Source organism: Neospora caninum, chromosome X, assembly GCF_000208865.1.
Source record: "Neospora caninum Liverpool complete genome, chromosome X".
Classification (NCBI taxonomy): Eukaryota; Apicomplexa; class Conoidasida; order Eucoccidiorida; family Sarcocystidae; genus Neospora; species Neospora caninum.
In genome coordinates, this window is record NC_018396.1 from 4,530,186 (window position 1) to 4,543,799 (window position 13,614).

Genomic DNA, 13,614 nt, shown 5'->3' on the forward strand with positions numbered 1-13,614 from the left:
GGGTCGTCCATCATCTGAGTGAATCTTCTCTGTTTCCTGGCAACATGGAATCTCACAAGAGCTGTCCGTACACTGGACTCCCAGTGTGTACGTGTCCTGAGGGCCGAGATTCCCCTCGGCTGGTTCCCTCTCTTGGACATACGACTCGTTTCTCGTGGTCCGTCTCCTCTCCTGCTCCGCAGCCTTCTTCTCTTACTCCCCTTTCTTCTTCTCTTTCTTCTTCTCTTTCGTCTTCTCTTTCTTCTTCGCGTTCTTCCTCTCGTTCCTCGTCTCTCTCTTCTTCGCCGTGTTCGTCTGTCTCTGCTTCTCCGGCCTGTTCGCCGTCCTCTTCTTTTTCTTCCCTGACTTTTTCGCCACTTCTGTCTTCGTCTTTTTCTTCGTGCTCGTTGTCGGGGGATGCGCTCCGGGGAGGCTTCGCATCGTCGGAGAGGGAGAAACTCCCTGGAGAGGCGGAGAGCCCGGCTACCCCCTTCCTGGGGGCGGGAAATTTTGATCTCGCTTCGATTGGGGAAATCGTGGCAATCCAGAGAAAGCAAATTCTCAAAAATATCCGCAAACGCGTCGCCCAGACCGAGTACTGCATGTACTGCGAAAGAAACTGTAAGTGAACAAGGGTTTTCTGCATAGCGACGCCTGTCGGAGAGACAAACGAGAGCTTGTCTTTTGTATCCTTTTTCCTCGAGTGTTTGCCTTCTGTTCCGAACGCGCAGCCTTTGCTGCGAAGCACGCCTTTGATCATATCCAGCAAACGTCCAAGATCTTTTCCGTCGAATCAATGCTTTCAAAGCGGTATCCAAATATATATCCACGTGTATGGATATATGTTTTCATACAACATAGAAAATTATATATATATATATATATATATATATATATTGATATGCTTATATGAATGTTTCTCTGTGCCTAAATATGTCAATGGATATGTGTGCTTGTACCAAAATATCGATGGACAAATATATCTACGTGGATGCATAGAGGCACATCTGTGTACATTGGGGTGTAGTCATCGATTGAATGCCGGTTGCTCCTTTTGAACGGTACTCTCCTTTTTGTCGTTCTCTCTGCGGCCTAACGTCTTTGCTTTGGATTCTCGTTTGCGCCAGTTTCTCACCTCCTCCTCACTCCATCTCCTCCCTTATCCTTCTTCAAGAGAAGAATACTTCGATCTTCGTTATCTCTCCACGTTTTTTTTCTGTCTCTTTTAGGTGTCGAACCCAACAGCTCTTCCCCCTTCTGCGTGCACTGCCAAGCCTCCAGTCGCAGCAACGGCAGCCCCTGTGCACCGGCCCAGACTGGAAGTTCTTCGGCTTCGTCAGGTTCTTCGTCTTCCGCTTCTTCCTCTTCTTCCGCTTCTTCCTCTTCTTCGTCTTCTTCCGCTTCTTCCTCTTCTTCCTCTTCTTCTTCCCCTTCGTCTTCTTGTTCTGGTTGGACGCTCCTGGCAGATGGACACGACCCCAACGTTGTTCCTTTTGTTCCTTGTTTTTCAAAGGCTCGTGGAGATCTTGGTTTGTCGTCTTTTCTCTCCGTGGGAGACAAGGACGGGTGCGCGTCCGTGGAAGATTTGAAGGCCCGCGGAAAAGTTTTCGCGACCGCCTGCGGAGTGGAGGCGGTCCTCGCTGGCGACGAACGTGAAGACTCTGACGAACGATTCGAGCTTTGGTGCCGTCAAAAAACGTGCAGAAAAGAGTCGGGAGACCTCAAGGACATGCTCGTGTGCTTTAGATGCAGGCAGTCCCACCATGCAAGGTACATGCAAAAGGAAACCGTCTTGCCCATCGTCGAAATCTCCTTTCACTCTTCCATCCATATCTGTCTATCCATTTTTATACATATGTAGATATATATATATATGTACATATGTACTGGTGTACGCTTGTATACAGGGATACGAAGCCCAAATCCTTTTGTGCACAAGACGCAGGCACAGTCGTTGAAAATATAATTATGTCAGTGCACTACCGATTAAGGCGTGTAGCATTTCCTATGCTCCAGTAATCACAGCTGCCGTGCATAAGGCAGTTTAGGGTCGTGTCCGCTGTTTCATCAGAGATAACTCTATATTTCGCATTGTGTTTACGTCTGCCTAGAACAAAACAGGTTCGTGTCGCTCTGCGTGTTGTCTCGATTTTTTTCGCGCTGCCTGGTGTCGCTTTGTTCAGCTGCTGCGATCCGCCGTTGAACTACGAGATGGTAACACGGTATCCGTGGCACTGTGCTGATTGCAAGGTGAGATCTGCTCGAGCGTGTGCGGGGAACTCGGCATGAGAACGCCTTCTCACGTCTCCACTTGTGGTTTTCCAGGTCGGTTTCGTGCATGCACACGTTCCCAATTACTCAACGGCTGCCTTCTGGGTTTTACGCAACTTCACGCCGCTCTCAAATGCCTCTAAAAACGTCACCCTAGACACACACAAATGGTGGTTTCTCAAAATATACGCTGGACACCACTATATCTTCATGATGGTCATGAAAAATCACAATAGAACTTGGATCCGGCAAGCAAGGACATTCAAGATCTAAACCAGTAGTCCAACTCGTAGTATATATTCCCCAGAAAAAGCTACTACTACTACTAAACTTCTACACGGGTATATATATCAATACACCTATATATATATATATATATATATATATATAGACGCGTAGGCGTAAGCCAACGCTAAATGTGTAGGCGTGTGTATTCGTTCCACGAGTATTTCTGCCTCTCTCTTTGGTTTTCACTGTGTAGAAAAGAAATGTGTGCACAAAAATGTATGCTTGGTGATGGAAATATGTCTGAAGAGGGATCGGTGCGAGTAGATTCATACGTGTCTGTGTATCTCTAGATGCACGGGTCCCTGTGGATCGTGTACGTGTCGGTTCTTTTCTGCCTCGTTGGCGTGGGCCTCTGTTTTCTTCCAGAGATGCGAGCGTTGTCAGTTGAACACGAATGAAGAACAAATGCTGATTTGCGACGCTTGCGATCGCGCCTTTCACATGGACTGTATGGACCCGCCCGTCCAGGAGGTAGGTTTTTCGGCTCGTCTCTCAATGCGAGAAAAGAGAAGAGAAGAACATCTCTTCCCTTTGAGGTTTTCTGCTCCTTAGGTCTTCTGTCCCCTCGAAGCTGGCGATTCACTGGCCTTCGGAGACTTCCACAGTTTTCTGACTTTCTCTGTCTTTCTGGAAAGAGCAATGGCCTGCCGGTACCGGAGATCAAACCGAGCATGCGCGGTTTCGTGCAAATGCTTTCTCACCAAGAGACGCTGGGAAATCGCGAGAGGCAACATGGAAAGCCGTGGAGCGGATGAGGAGACACTCCCTTTTCCGCGGTGCCGTGTGCCGTAGGTCCCCGACGGAGACTGGTTTTGCCCGGACTGCGGCCACTGCGCCTGCTGCGGTCGCCAGCTTACCCCTGAGAGAATTCTGGTAAAAAACGGGATAAAGTTTTCCAGTTAAGCTGACTCGTAAAAGCGGCAAACAGTTCCTGGCAACCTCGCGCCAAAGAGCAGTTTTCCTAAAAAGTCTTGCTAGCAAATCCAGAAGGAAAACATATTTCACGTGCTCTGTCACATACTCCTATACAGCTGTGGACATAGATAGATAGAGGCAGAGCGATATCGAGAAGCACATTCACAGATCTCTCGAGAGATGTGTGCGTCTATTTATATTTGTTTTTTGTATGTATCCCTTTTATCTGGTTCTTCAAGCGTGCTGAGCTCGCGGTGTTCTTCGTCCAGGCTTGAGGAGCGCCCGTCATGCATGCGATTTTTTCTCGGCAACCGACAGGGGCCCGTGCCTCCTTAGGTTTTTCCTTTGCATTTTCTGTTTCGGTTTTTATGCGTCGGCTCCCAATTCTTCTTCTTTGCGTCTTTGATTAGGACTCGAACTCTTGCTTTGGAAGCACGCACCGGCTGTGTTTCGACTGCAAAGAGCGACACTGGCGTATAAAGAGGAGTCGCCTGCATCGCCTGGGATCTCTCCACGTCGAGGCGTCCGGCAGTGAAGCCGCCAAGAAGTCGGGAGCGAAACTCTGTGAAGTGTGCATCAAACCGCTGACTGCCGGCGAAGGGAAAACCCCCAAGACACGCGTCGCCTGCGACATTTGCAAACAAGGCAAGTGGAAGAAGCGCACAAGCAGGAAAGGACGGAAAGACAACGGAAGAAAAAGAAGGAGAAAAAGAAGGGAGAGGAGAGAAGGGAGAAGACAGACGAAACAGGGGAGCAGAAGAGACGCAAGTTCTGAGCCTCAGCGAAAAGAAAGGACAAGGAAGTGCTGGTGTTGTCCCGTTCTCGTCCTGTTCTCGCGCCGTCGTGTACGGACAGAAATCAGCGTGCGAGAGCTAGGACACAGCAGTGCCGGTGGATGTCTCCCCAAATGCTTTCCTAGGCGCCTCTATAGCCTACAATCTATCGCCTCCGCTTCGAAACATGAACGCAAGGTCCCTGTGTCTCCATTTCTCAGGAACTCTTTGTATACATAAACCATGAAGTAGATTGACATGTCGTTCAGTATGAAGCCGAAAGAGGCATCCTGAAAACATACATATATATAGGAATACAGACCAAATAAAGATGTACGTAGAAAGGGTATATCCATGTAGAGGGAGAGACGGTTATCGAATCGTATAGAGATGCGCACAAGCATCTAGGTATATAGATAGCTACATTTGGGTGGCTCCTCGCCGTTTGAGTTTCGCTAGCCGTGGCTGTGTATCTCCTTATTCCTTGTCAGTTAAAAATCTTCCTTGCCTTGTACATAATGTACTGTTCGGTTATCTTTGTGTTTAACTTTAGTTCAACTCGCATTCTCAATGCATCGCACAGCCTTTTGCCTGCCGTTGTGTTTTCCCTGCTCTGCTCACAGTCGTTCACGCAGAATGTGCGACGGCTGCCGACGAAGAGACTCCCGAGAAACAGACGTGTTGTAGAATTTGCCATCAGCTGTCGCTGGACTTTCACTGACAAGAGGCGACAGTTCAAGTCACCGCCAAATGGTGTTTTGCAGTTTTCAAATCCGGTGTCTGTACCTCCTAACTGGAGTCCAGCCGTTTTTTAACGTCGGATTTCCCGGATGTCGCACACGTGCTCGCCCCATGCCTCCTCTTCGTCGCCATCTCTGCCTTCTCTCGCCTGTCTCTCCTTCTTCCGACCTGTCTGTCGTTATTCGTAGCTTTCGCTCTTTCGCCTTGCCTTTGTTCTTCCCTCCTTCCCCTCTCTCCCTGTTTCGAGTTGGGTTCTTGGCCCTTTTTGGAGAGGGAAAGTTCATTCTCCGTCGTCTGCCTAGCTGTGCGGTTCTAGAGGTGTGCAGACCGGGCGGCCGATTCGAATCTGCAGTTGCATCGGCTTCTCAGCGATTTGCACGCGTTGCGACAGTCGCACGGAGAGAACTTTGACGTGGAAAAAAGCCTCTCAAATGTCACTTGAACAACAGTCGTAAACGTAAGGCCCTCTAGGAAGGCTTTCGATTTTAAAGCGTGAAGCATATATAGATAGATAATGATAGAGTTAGATAGATAGACAATGATAGAGATAGGTAGATAAAGAGATAGATAGATAAAGAGATATACAGATAGAGTTAGATAGAGATAGACATAGAAGATCGATGTGGAGCACGGCATACGCATTTGTGAATGAGCATTCACGGATATTTTTGAAACAGCTGGTCGCCAGGACAGGCGTGGCTGTCCTGGCGACCCGTTTGAACAGAAAGGAGCTTGTTGACTGGAAAGACTCGAAAGGATTCTCGGAAAAGGGACTAGAATTAAACAGGCAGAAAGGCTGAAGCAGAAGAGCTGGCGGAGAGGGTCTGTGGCGAGGGCAGCCTCTCAGGTGGAGGCGGAGGCAGACCATTTAAATGCGCAGCGAGCAGCTGGTTGAACTGCGTCACTTGCTCAGACGAGAGCAAGTGGCGATACCTTTCGACGTGGAAAAAAAACCCTGAAGCCAAACGGAACACAAATACCATTCACCGCCACGCAGAGAATGGTAACATACATGCATGCACATATGAGCACGCATACATATATATATATATATATATATACAGAGAGAGAGAGGCGTGGCCATGCATCTCTGCCGTGCAACGGCAAAACTCACCATCTACCTATATAGATAGATAAAGCTTCAGTTCATTGTGTTCTTATTTTCCTGTCTATGTCGTCATAACGCATTTATGAGAATATATATATATATATATATATATGGATCTGCATGCATGCCGAACGAGATGGCATGTGTATATCTTTATTTGGGCGTTGTGGAGGCATGCCATATTCGTAGTGCGATTCTTGGATTGGCCACGTGATCACTGCCAGCCGTTCCCTACCAGCTGTCGGTACGAGCATCTGAGCTCAGAGTCGAGATCCTCGCATCCGTGCGCGCCTCGCTGAGGGGGATTTTTCCCCGTCCCAGACGCAGCACGGAGCTTCGAGTGAAAAGGCTCACCTTCGATGTCTGGGAGAAGCAGAAAATCTGGACAGAGCTCCGAGTCTCCATTCCGCTCGGTGCCTTCCACGGAGGCCTTGGTCCCTCCGCTCGAAAGCGACAGGCCGCGCCCCGTCTCGGGGCCCGCGCGCTGAGGCGGCCGCAGGTGTCTGTGCTCCTCAAGAGCTTGCAATATCTCGAGAGCCTCAACTGGCGACAAGTCGCCGAGGCGGCTGAACAAGAACGGCGCAAGAAACGGGAAGGCGGCGCGACGGTGAGTCCAGCAGGAAGCATGCGTGCGTCACCCACGCGGGCGAGATAAAAGGGGGCGGCAGTTCAGCGCACATCGGAGAAAGCCGTGCGTCTGTGTGGAGACGCGGTCGACTGACGCGTACTGGGTAAAGGTGCACGGCGTACCCCTGCTTGTCCACAATACTTTTTTCGGGTGTATCAGAAAGACATGCTTCGCAGAGAAAACGGTGGAGCGACTTTTCTTCCGCTGGCACAGTCAACGCGTTCGTCGCTCTTCGTCGCCCACAAACAATCAAGGCACCCCCCCTGCGGACAGGCACACTCTGCACCAGAGCGACGACTCGTCACGTCGTCCGACACGTTTCTCTTCGAAACGGAGAGGATCTCCGCAGTACGACCACGAGCTACGATGACGCCGCATGCACACGTGGCCAAGCGTTCTCTTTCCTCCGTCGGAGGGCGCTGTGGGTTGCTACTTGTCTCCGTAGGCTCGAAGGCACGAGGCGCGAAGCGGTACAAACCAGACTCACTCCGACAGGCGCTGAAGCAGCTGCACAACCACGGCGACGACTTCGCTATCGATGCGCCGAACGTCTTCGAGAGAGGCTTCTTCCAAGCCGTTTTGGATCCCGAGGGCTCGCGTCGGCATCTGCAGCGGACCGTGGCCAGCACGGACGGCTGCAGTGTCTGTGCTTGCCGCTGGAGATGTGGAGCCTTCACCGTTCGCCTCAGGAAACGGGCGCGGAGGTGACGGAAGCTCTCGCGACCGCGGGCGAGACTTCACAGCTTCGTTCGGACTCCAGGCAGGAGGTCCCGGTTCCTCCTCGGCTCTGCTGCCTCCGTCGACTTCGCCGTCTCCCTCGCCTTCGCTGTCTCTTGGGCGGCGCCGAGGCTGCTCATGATATAGGCCATACCGCTCCACGTTCTCAGCGTTCCGGTCAGGGGTAGGTGCTTCGGTTGCTGCAGCGTGAGAGGAGGTGGAAGACAGCAGCATCTGCCGAGTCGCCAAGACCGCGTAGATCGCTCTGTACAGACACACGATTGGCGGGCGGCATTCCGGAGAGGAAAAACAAAAAACTCCGTAGGGGTAAGAGCGGCGCGTGTGCGCGTCGTCAGGCCGATCCCACGACGCCTCTCGCCTCACACCAAAATTGGAAACGCGGCAAAACAGGCGAAAGCAAGGATTCCTGAGCACAACGGATCTCCCTGGTTCTCCACTGGACGTTCTATCCCGCGGATGTAGCTGTCAGCTGAAACCCAGAGCAAGACAGTGCGCTTCTACAGGTGAGAGGCGATCCCACGTGCGCTGCCAGCGTGTCTCGAGCCTTGCGGGATTTTTTTTGCAGCTGCAGTTTTCACGTCAGCTACGATCTCATGCACGGGTGACCGCAGGTCGCGGTTTGATGAGAAAACGTGCAGTTGAGCGCCTCAGCCGGCGAAGTAGACGATTCCAACGAGGTTTCTTTCACTCCGGTGAGACACAAACACATCGCGGTTTGCTATTCTCCCTGCAAGGTTTTTCCGGTGATCCTTACCGCTGGACAGCCCGTGCACTGAGCGCCACTGGTCTGCTGCCGTGTCGGTTTCTGCCGGATATTTCTGCCCCGAGTCTTCGAACAGCTGCCACAAGAAACGTCTTCGAAGGGGGGACGCTCTGAGACAAAGACGGAGCAGAAGCGGAAAGGCCAACATCACGGAACACAAAAGGAGACGGAAGCGAAAGGCAAGGCAGGATCGGCAGAGTCCCCCAGATGGCTGCGTCGGACAGGGTACAGACTTGTCGGCCGCGTCACGCCACACCGGGTTCCGAGGCCGAGGTTCCGCAACAAGCGAATCCGGAGTGGGTCTCGCAAGAGAAGGGAGACGCCCGCTCATGCGCCCTGTCGCGCGCTGCATGCACAGATCTCGCCACAAGAAATCGGGTCGACGCCCCTCACTCCGGCGATGCTTTGGAAACCCAGAAAAAGCCGGGACGGAGGCCTAGTCTGTGCACATACCAAGGCTCGAGCTGCGCGGAGAACGCCGACGACAAGAGCCACAAGATCACGAGGAAGGGCGAGCGAAGCCTGGCTGACCTAAAAGAAACCCGAGAGCATGGACAGCATGCAGAAAGCGGGAAAAGCTTCGGAGGAGTTGTACATGGAGAGCAGGAACGGGCGGGAAAACCGCGAGACCACGCGTTGTGCCCGTCCAGACAGAGTTGAGGGCATTCCCCCCAGTCCGTGCAAGAGTCGTCGCACGGCGGAGGAGGCTCAGACTCGCTAGGCAGGGATCAAGGGAGCGTGATCGAAACTCGCAGCACCGCTGGAATGGATATCCAAGCGGTCGACTCACATGCGAAAAGACCACTCACCTGCGCGGTCGCTAGGAGCGTGAAGAGCCGCAGTTCTTTTCCTGAAAAGAAGGACGGGGACGCGCCCGCACTGTTGGGCCAGTCCACAAGCGATGCGCTGCCTTGCGCCGGGAGGGCCAGCAGCCTGTTGCATGCTCCAAGGAGAACCGCGAGATCACTGAGCATCAAGAAGGCGGCAGACTTCTCCAGTTCCTTCATCACCTGAGTGAGAAGCGTCTCATGGCGATACCGATGCCTGCATTTACAAAAAACAGACGCGCGACGAGCCTCCTCGCTGTGTGAGCCTTGGCACTCAGAACTTGAGGTTTATCTCCCTCAGAAGGTGCGGCTCTCGCCCCCATGGGCAGCGTTGGTGTTGAAACCCAAACAGGCCTTGCTGAGCACGCTGAGACGGGCGGAGGAGGCACAGCGTTACTGGGATGTCGTTGAAGTCTCAGCGGGGAACCCCCCGCAGCGGGTTAGAACCTAGACTCGCTCCAGACCTCAGCTTCACGACAATGCCGCGCGACTTCAGCCTCTGATCGACCCCCATCTGGTTTCTAAGACGTTTGTTGGACAGGCATCAGGAAGCTTTGAAAAGGCGACCTGTAGGGGCTTTCACTGGAGGGATGCAGCGAAGAGAGACACTCGAATGGCGAGTGACCCGCAAGCCTAGAACAGCCATTGACCATGAGAGGTTCGTGCATGCACAGAATGTTCTTTTTGGCTGACGCGAGATCAGTGGAGCTGCCTATGGTTTCGACTGGTTTGCTGTGGCCAGGGAATCCCGCGCCCACTCGTGTGACAAGTTGCCTTCTTCGAGTGTGTTTGCTTACAATCCAAGGACGTGAACAAAGAGCACGAGGTCGTTCGCTGTCCACACGCACCAGAAGTATTCTGGAGGCGCGGCGCACGCCTCTTGCTCCAGCAACTGTGTGGCTATCTGCATGCGCATACAGAAAGAGATGCCCCCGAAAAACGGCATGGGGAAGAGTGCACATCTCCGTCACGTGACGCTCGACGACGCACCCAGAGGCAAGCATTTCCTGTTTTTTTTTTGTTTTCCAACACAGCGGGGGCCTAAAGGACATACACGAAGCAGATGCGCCTGGCGAAACGAACGCGAGACGCTGCATCTAGCCACTCCCACTGGCACGCAATCTCGAATAGGCGTGACTTGCAAGTACCCTTCGTCTAGTCACGAGTTCAAGACCGACGATACGTTGCACGAGCCGCCATAGAAGACCGCTATCCGGCACGAGAGAGACGCAGGGCGAAGCAGAAAATCTTCTCGGTTGAAACGATAAAGTCTCCAACTGGGGACCGCGTGCTTTCGGCAAACCTCCGGAAGGCGACCTACGTGGTCCAGCAGAGTCTGGGGCTTGTAGCCAGCGCGGTGAAGCAGAAAGAGAAGCTGGACAATGCCCGAAGGACTGCACGCCCACGCGCAAACGGAGAGCAAACCAAGTGTCGGCGCGGAGGGAGGTGCACGCATGCAGACGCGAGAAAAATCGGAAGCCACGGGACGCGTCTGGGCTGCCGCCTCCGTCCATTGCTGGACGGTGGAGGGCGGCTGTCGACAACTCGACAGGGTGAAGAGCCGCTCGCTCGCGGTGTGGTGCTTTGAGTCAGAGTGTTCAGAAAGCAAACGGGAGAAGCCGATACGCGGGAGGAAAACACGGCAGGCAACGGCCGAATTCGGGTGAAGAGACTGCTGATCGGTGTCGCCGCACTCCAGCTAGAGGAAACCCGCAGCTGTCCCTTTCCGGCGCACGCGCTCGCCTAAAGATGTGTGCAGCGAAGATTTTCTGAGGTTGTCGGACTCTGCAAGCTGTTCGATGTCTCTCGAAGCCACCACGAAGCTCTGCCTACAGTGGGAAGAGGAAGACTCTCCGTGTGGCGTCTAACCAGATCACTGTGTATGAACAGTCGACCGCGGTGCCCAAGTTTGCCCGCCGGCTTACCTGAGACTTGGAAGAAGCACGGATGCGCGAGACACCAGCCGCTCCCACAGGACGCCTCTGCTAAGCTGCGCAGATGGAACGGCGAAACAATTTCTCGCGTGCTCTTGGTAGTTGTCTTGAGCCGCGTCAGACTTTTGCGCAGTCCGCGTTCCGGGGTTACCGCCTTCTGAGAATCCAGATCCAAGACGCTGCGCTTCCTTGTTGTCAGGCGCGCGCGTTCGCAGGTGTAATTCCCAAGTGGCATCGACAGTCACCTCCTCAGGCTGCGCTTCGGCGCCCGAGGAAATCGGATACGGTCTGGGAAATCTAGCGCACGAAGGGGCGGCACAGGAGAGCTCAGAACGCAGGTGACGCGAAGAAGGCTGGGCAACATCGAAAGCTCTCAGGGGATATAGAGTAGACGCGACGGTGGTAGCATTAAGGAGATCTGCTGGACCCATAGCAGAGGTGTGCATCAAAGTGAAAAAAGGATTGTGGGTGAGGCGACACGGAATCCGCAGTTTTCGCGTCATCGTGCTCGACCCGAAGACGAACGTCGGCGGGTCCCACAGAGCGAATGCGATCCGCACGAAATTCACTAAAGTTGCACTCTGTGGAGGCTGTGAGCTTTTATGAAGGACGAACGGGCCGCGTCGGCCACTCTGTTACTGCGAACGGGTATTTTGCGCGACGACGCATGCCCGCGCGCGGGAAAGGATTCACGCATGGAGAAACACGATTTCCCGTGCAAGCAGCAAAAGTACAGGGGGGAAAGCGGGGTGTTGGGGTATACCCTCAAGCTAAGCAGGGACACCGGTGCTCGCCAGGAAATCTGTAGGCCGATGTTGTGTTGAAGGACTTCCGCGGTACGACACTCAGTACGGCACTCACGCCGTCCACAAATCCTCAGAAGCCACAAAGTATGTGATCTACGGAACGCCGTTCTTCCCCGACAGAGATCGGGTCACACAGCTAGAAGACGCAAACACATTCCGCAGTTGGTGACGGTGAAACTTCCAACAATAAGCGCGGGTGAGTCCTCAACGTCTTGACCTCTGAAGTGTGCCGCGCCTCCGGATCGAGACATTTTCCGTTGTCACGCGCAAGGCACGCTGAAAAACACCCTTATAAGTCTATAAGCAAAAGAGAGCACAGAAGCAACGAACGCAGTGACCAAAAGGCAAAAAGCGTCTCCTGGTCAGACAGTTCCATTCTGGCGGGACGGGGTCACATTTGTTGCCTTGGGCCACCGGCCCCCAGCCCTACACGTCGTTCGCGTCACTTCAGACCCGACTAAAAAAATTTCGTTTCTGACGGTCCCTTCTGACTCTTTGGTCTCTCAAATACATCCGAGTACATGTACACTAAGTATTGGAAACCGACGCGCTCCGCTGTGGACTGTGCATTCGCCCTTTCATTCCGTCCAGAAGACGTGATGTTCCGTGAAACCGACTGTCGTGCATGCGCTAATTGCATGCATGAAACATCCTGAAGCCATGGCAAGCGATCGAGTGTGGAAAAATGTTTTTTCAGAAAGTACCGTTTCGCATTTTCCGTGGGTCAGGTGCCGGCGTTGTCCTAGGAATTCGAGAGGCAAACTCGCCCACGTACAGCGAGTCAGCAATCGCTGAACCGTTGGACGACATCGTTGTGTAGATAGCCACAAAGGATCTAATTGTAGCGCGTGTTTCTCCTCCGCTACCGTCAGCATGTTTCCTTAGGACTTGCATGCTGGCTGTAAAGATGCTACGTGCCCCTTGGAAAGAACTAGAAAGCTCAACGACGGTGCTGAGAAGTTATACTTCAACACAACAGACACACACACCGTGAAAGGAGCGAGCACCCGAGTCTGCGCACAGTGGCTGAAGAAGGCCTGAACGATATCCGGAAACGTTACAACTTCCAACGCTAACGTGAAACTTATTCGGCCCCAAAGTTGGGTCCGGTACTGCTATTGCTTCATAACTCCCCCCTCCCGTCTGGTGGTGGAACCAAACGGAACTATATGGTTGGTCTCGGCAGCAAGCATGTTGTGGGTTGTTGGCGTCCTGTGCTACGGGAAGCGTCATTGTGACTTTGAAATTTGCATGGGAAAGTCAGAGAAAGGGTCATGTTGAAGAGAAGAACACTAGCGCACAGGGAATAGACTGCCGAACTCAGCAACCGGAGATTGATCTTTTTGACACGATTTTCACCCTGTTCCACGGGTTCGTTCATGAAACGCGAAAGCGTATGGAAGCAATAGTTCCACGTAGTTCACGACAGCCATTCGTACTATTCCCATTGCGGCTTCAGCATTTTTTCTCTCGTGGAAGGTCTCCCTAAACAAATTGATCCAGATGTGACTGTTTGGGAGTCGTTTCAGGCCTTGGATCGCCTGCACTTCCTCTGGAGAAGGGACAGCGTGTCTCATGGTAGTAGGAAGGGGGGGAGGTGATATGTTCTCCATATGCGGCTGAATCGGATGTGATGCACCACCACCACGGCCGTAAGTGTTGTTTTTCATCCTGATGTTTGGGATTAGCGGTGGCATGATTCCCATCCGCCCGGTAGGCGCCGGTACCCGTTCGTAGCAAGTGGTGTCCTCTCTCAAGTCGTCGGGAATGAGTGGTAGCCTGCCTTCCATACGCGTCTGAACCGCCGATACTTGTTCGTGAAAGGTGACTTTCTCCCTCAAGC

The 13,614-nt window shown here is 53.0% G+C and overlaps 2 protein-coding genes across 2 annotated transcripts; one reads left to right on the plus strand and one right to left on the minus strand.

Moving 5' to 3' along the window:
* Window positions 1–396: 396 nt before the first annotated feature.
* On the plus strand, window positions 397–5,041 carry NCLIV_049945 (uncharacterized protein; the record flags this gene model as incomplete). The annotated part of the gene is made up of 6 exons (XM_003884547.1): window positions 397–560; window positions 1,225–1,749; window positions 2,163–2,229; window positions 2,923–3,009; window positions 3,864–4,073; window positions 4,850–5,041. 6 exons carry the CDS (start codon window positions 397–399, stop codon window positions 5,039–5,041), a joined length of 1,245 nt encoding a protein of 414 aa, XP_003884596.1.
* A 705-nt stretch (window positions 5,042–5,746) lies between these two features.
* NCLIV_049950 (conserved hypothetical protein) lies at window positions 5,747–11,411 on the minus strand (the record flags this gene model as incomplete). The annotated part of the gene is made up of 9 exons (XM_003884548.1): window positions 5,747–5,922; window positions 6,430–6,641; window positions 7,191–7,685; window positions 8,196–8,314; window positions 8,658–8,735; window positions 9,014–9,248; window positions 9,829–9,935; window positions 10,353–10,425; window positions 10,957–11,411. The coding sequence occupies 9 exons, from the start codon at window positions 11,409–11,411 to the stop codon at window positions 5,747–5,749; spliced, it is 1,950 nt and encodes a 649-aa protein (XP_003884597.1).
* Between the last annotated feature and the right edge of the window lie 2,203 nt (window positions 11,412–13,614).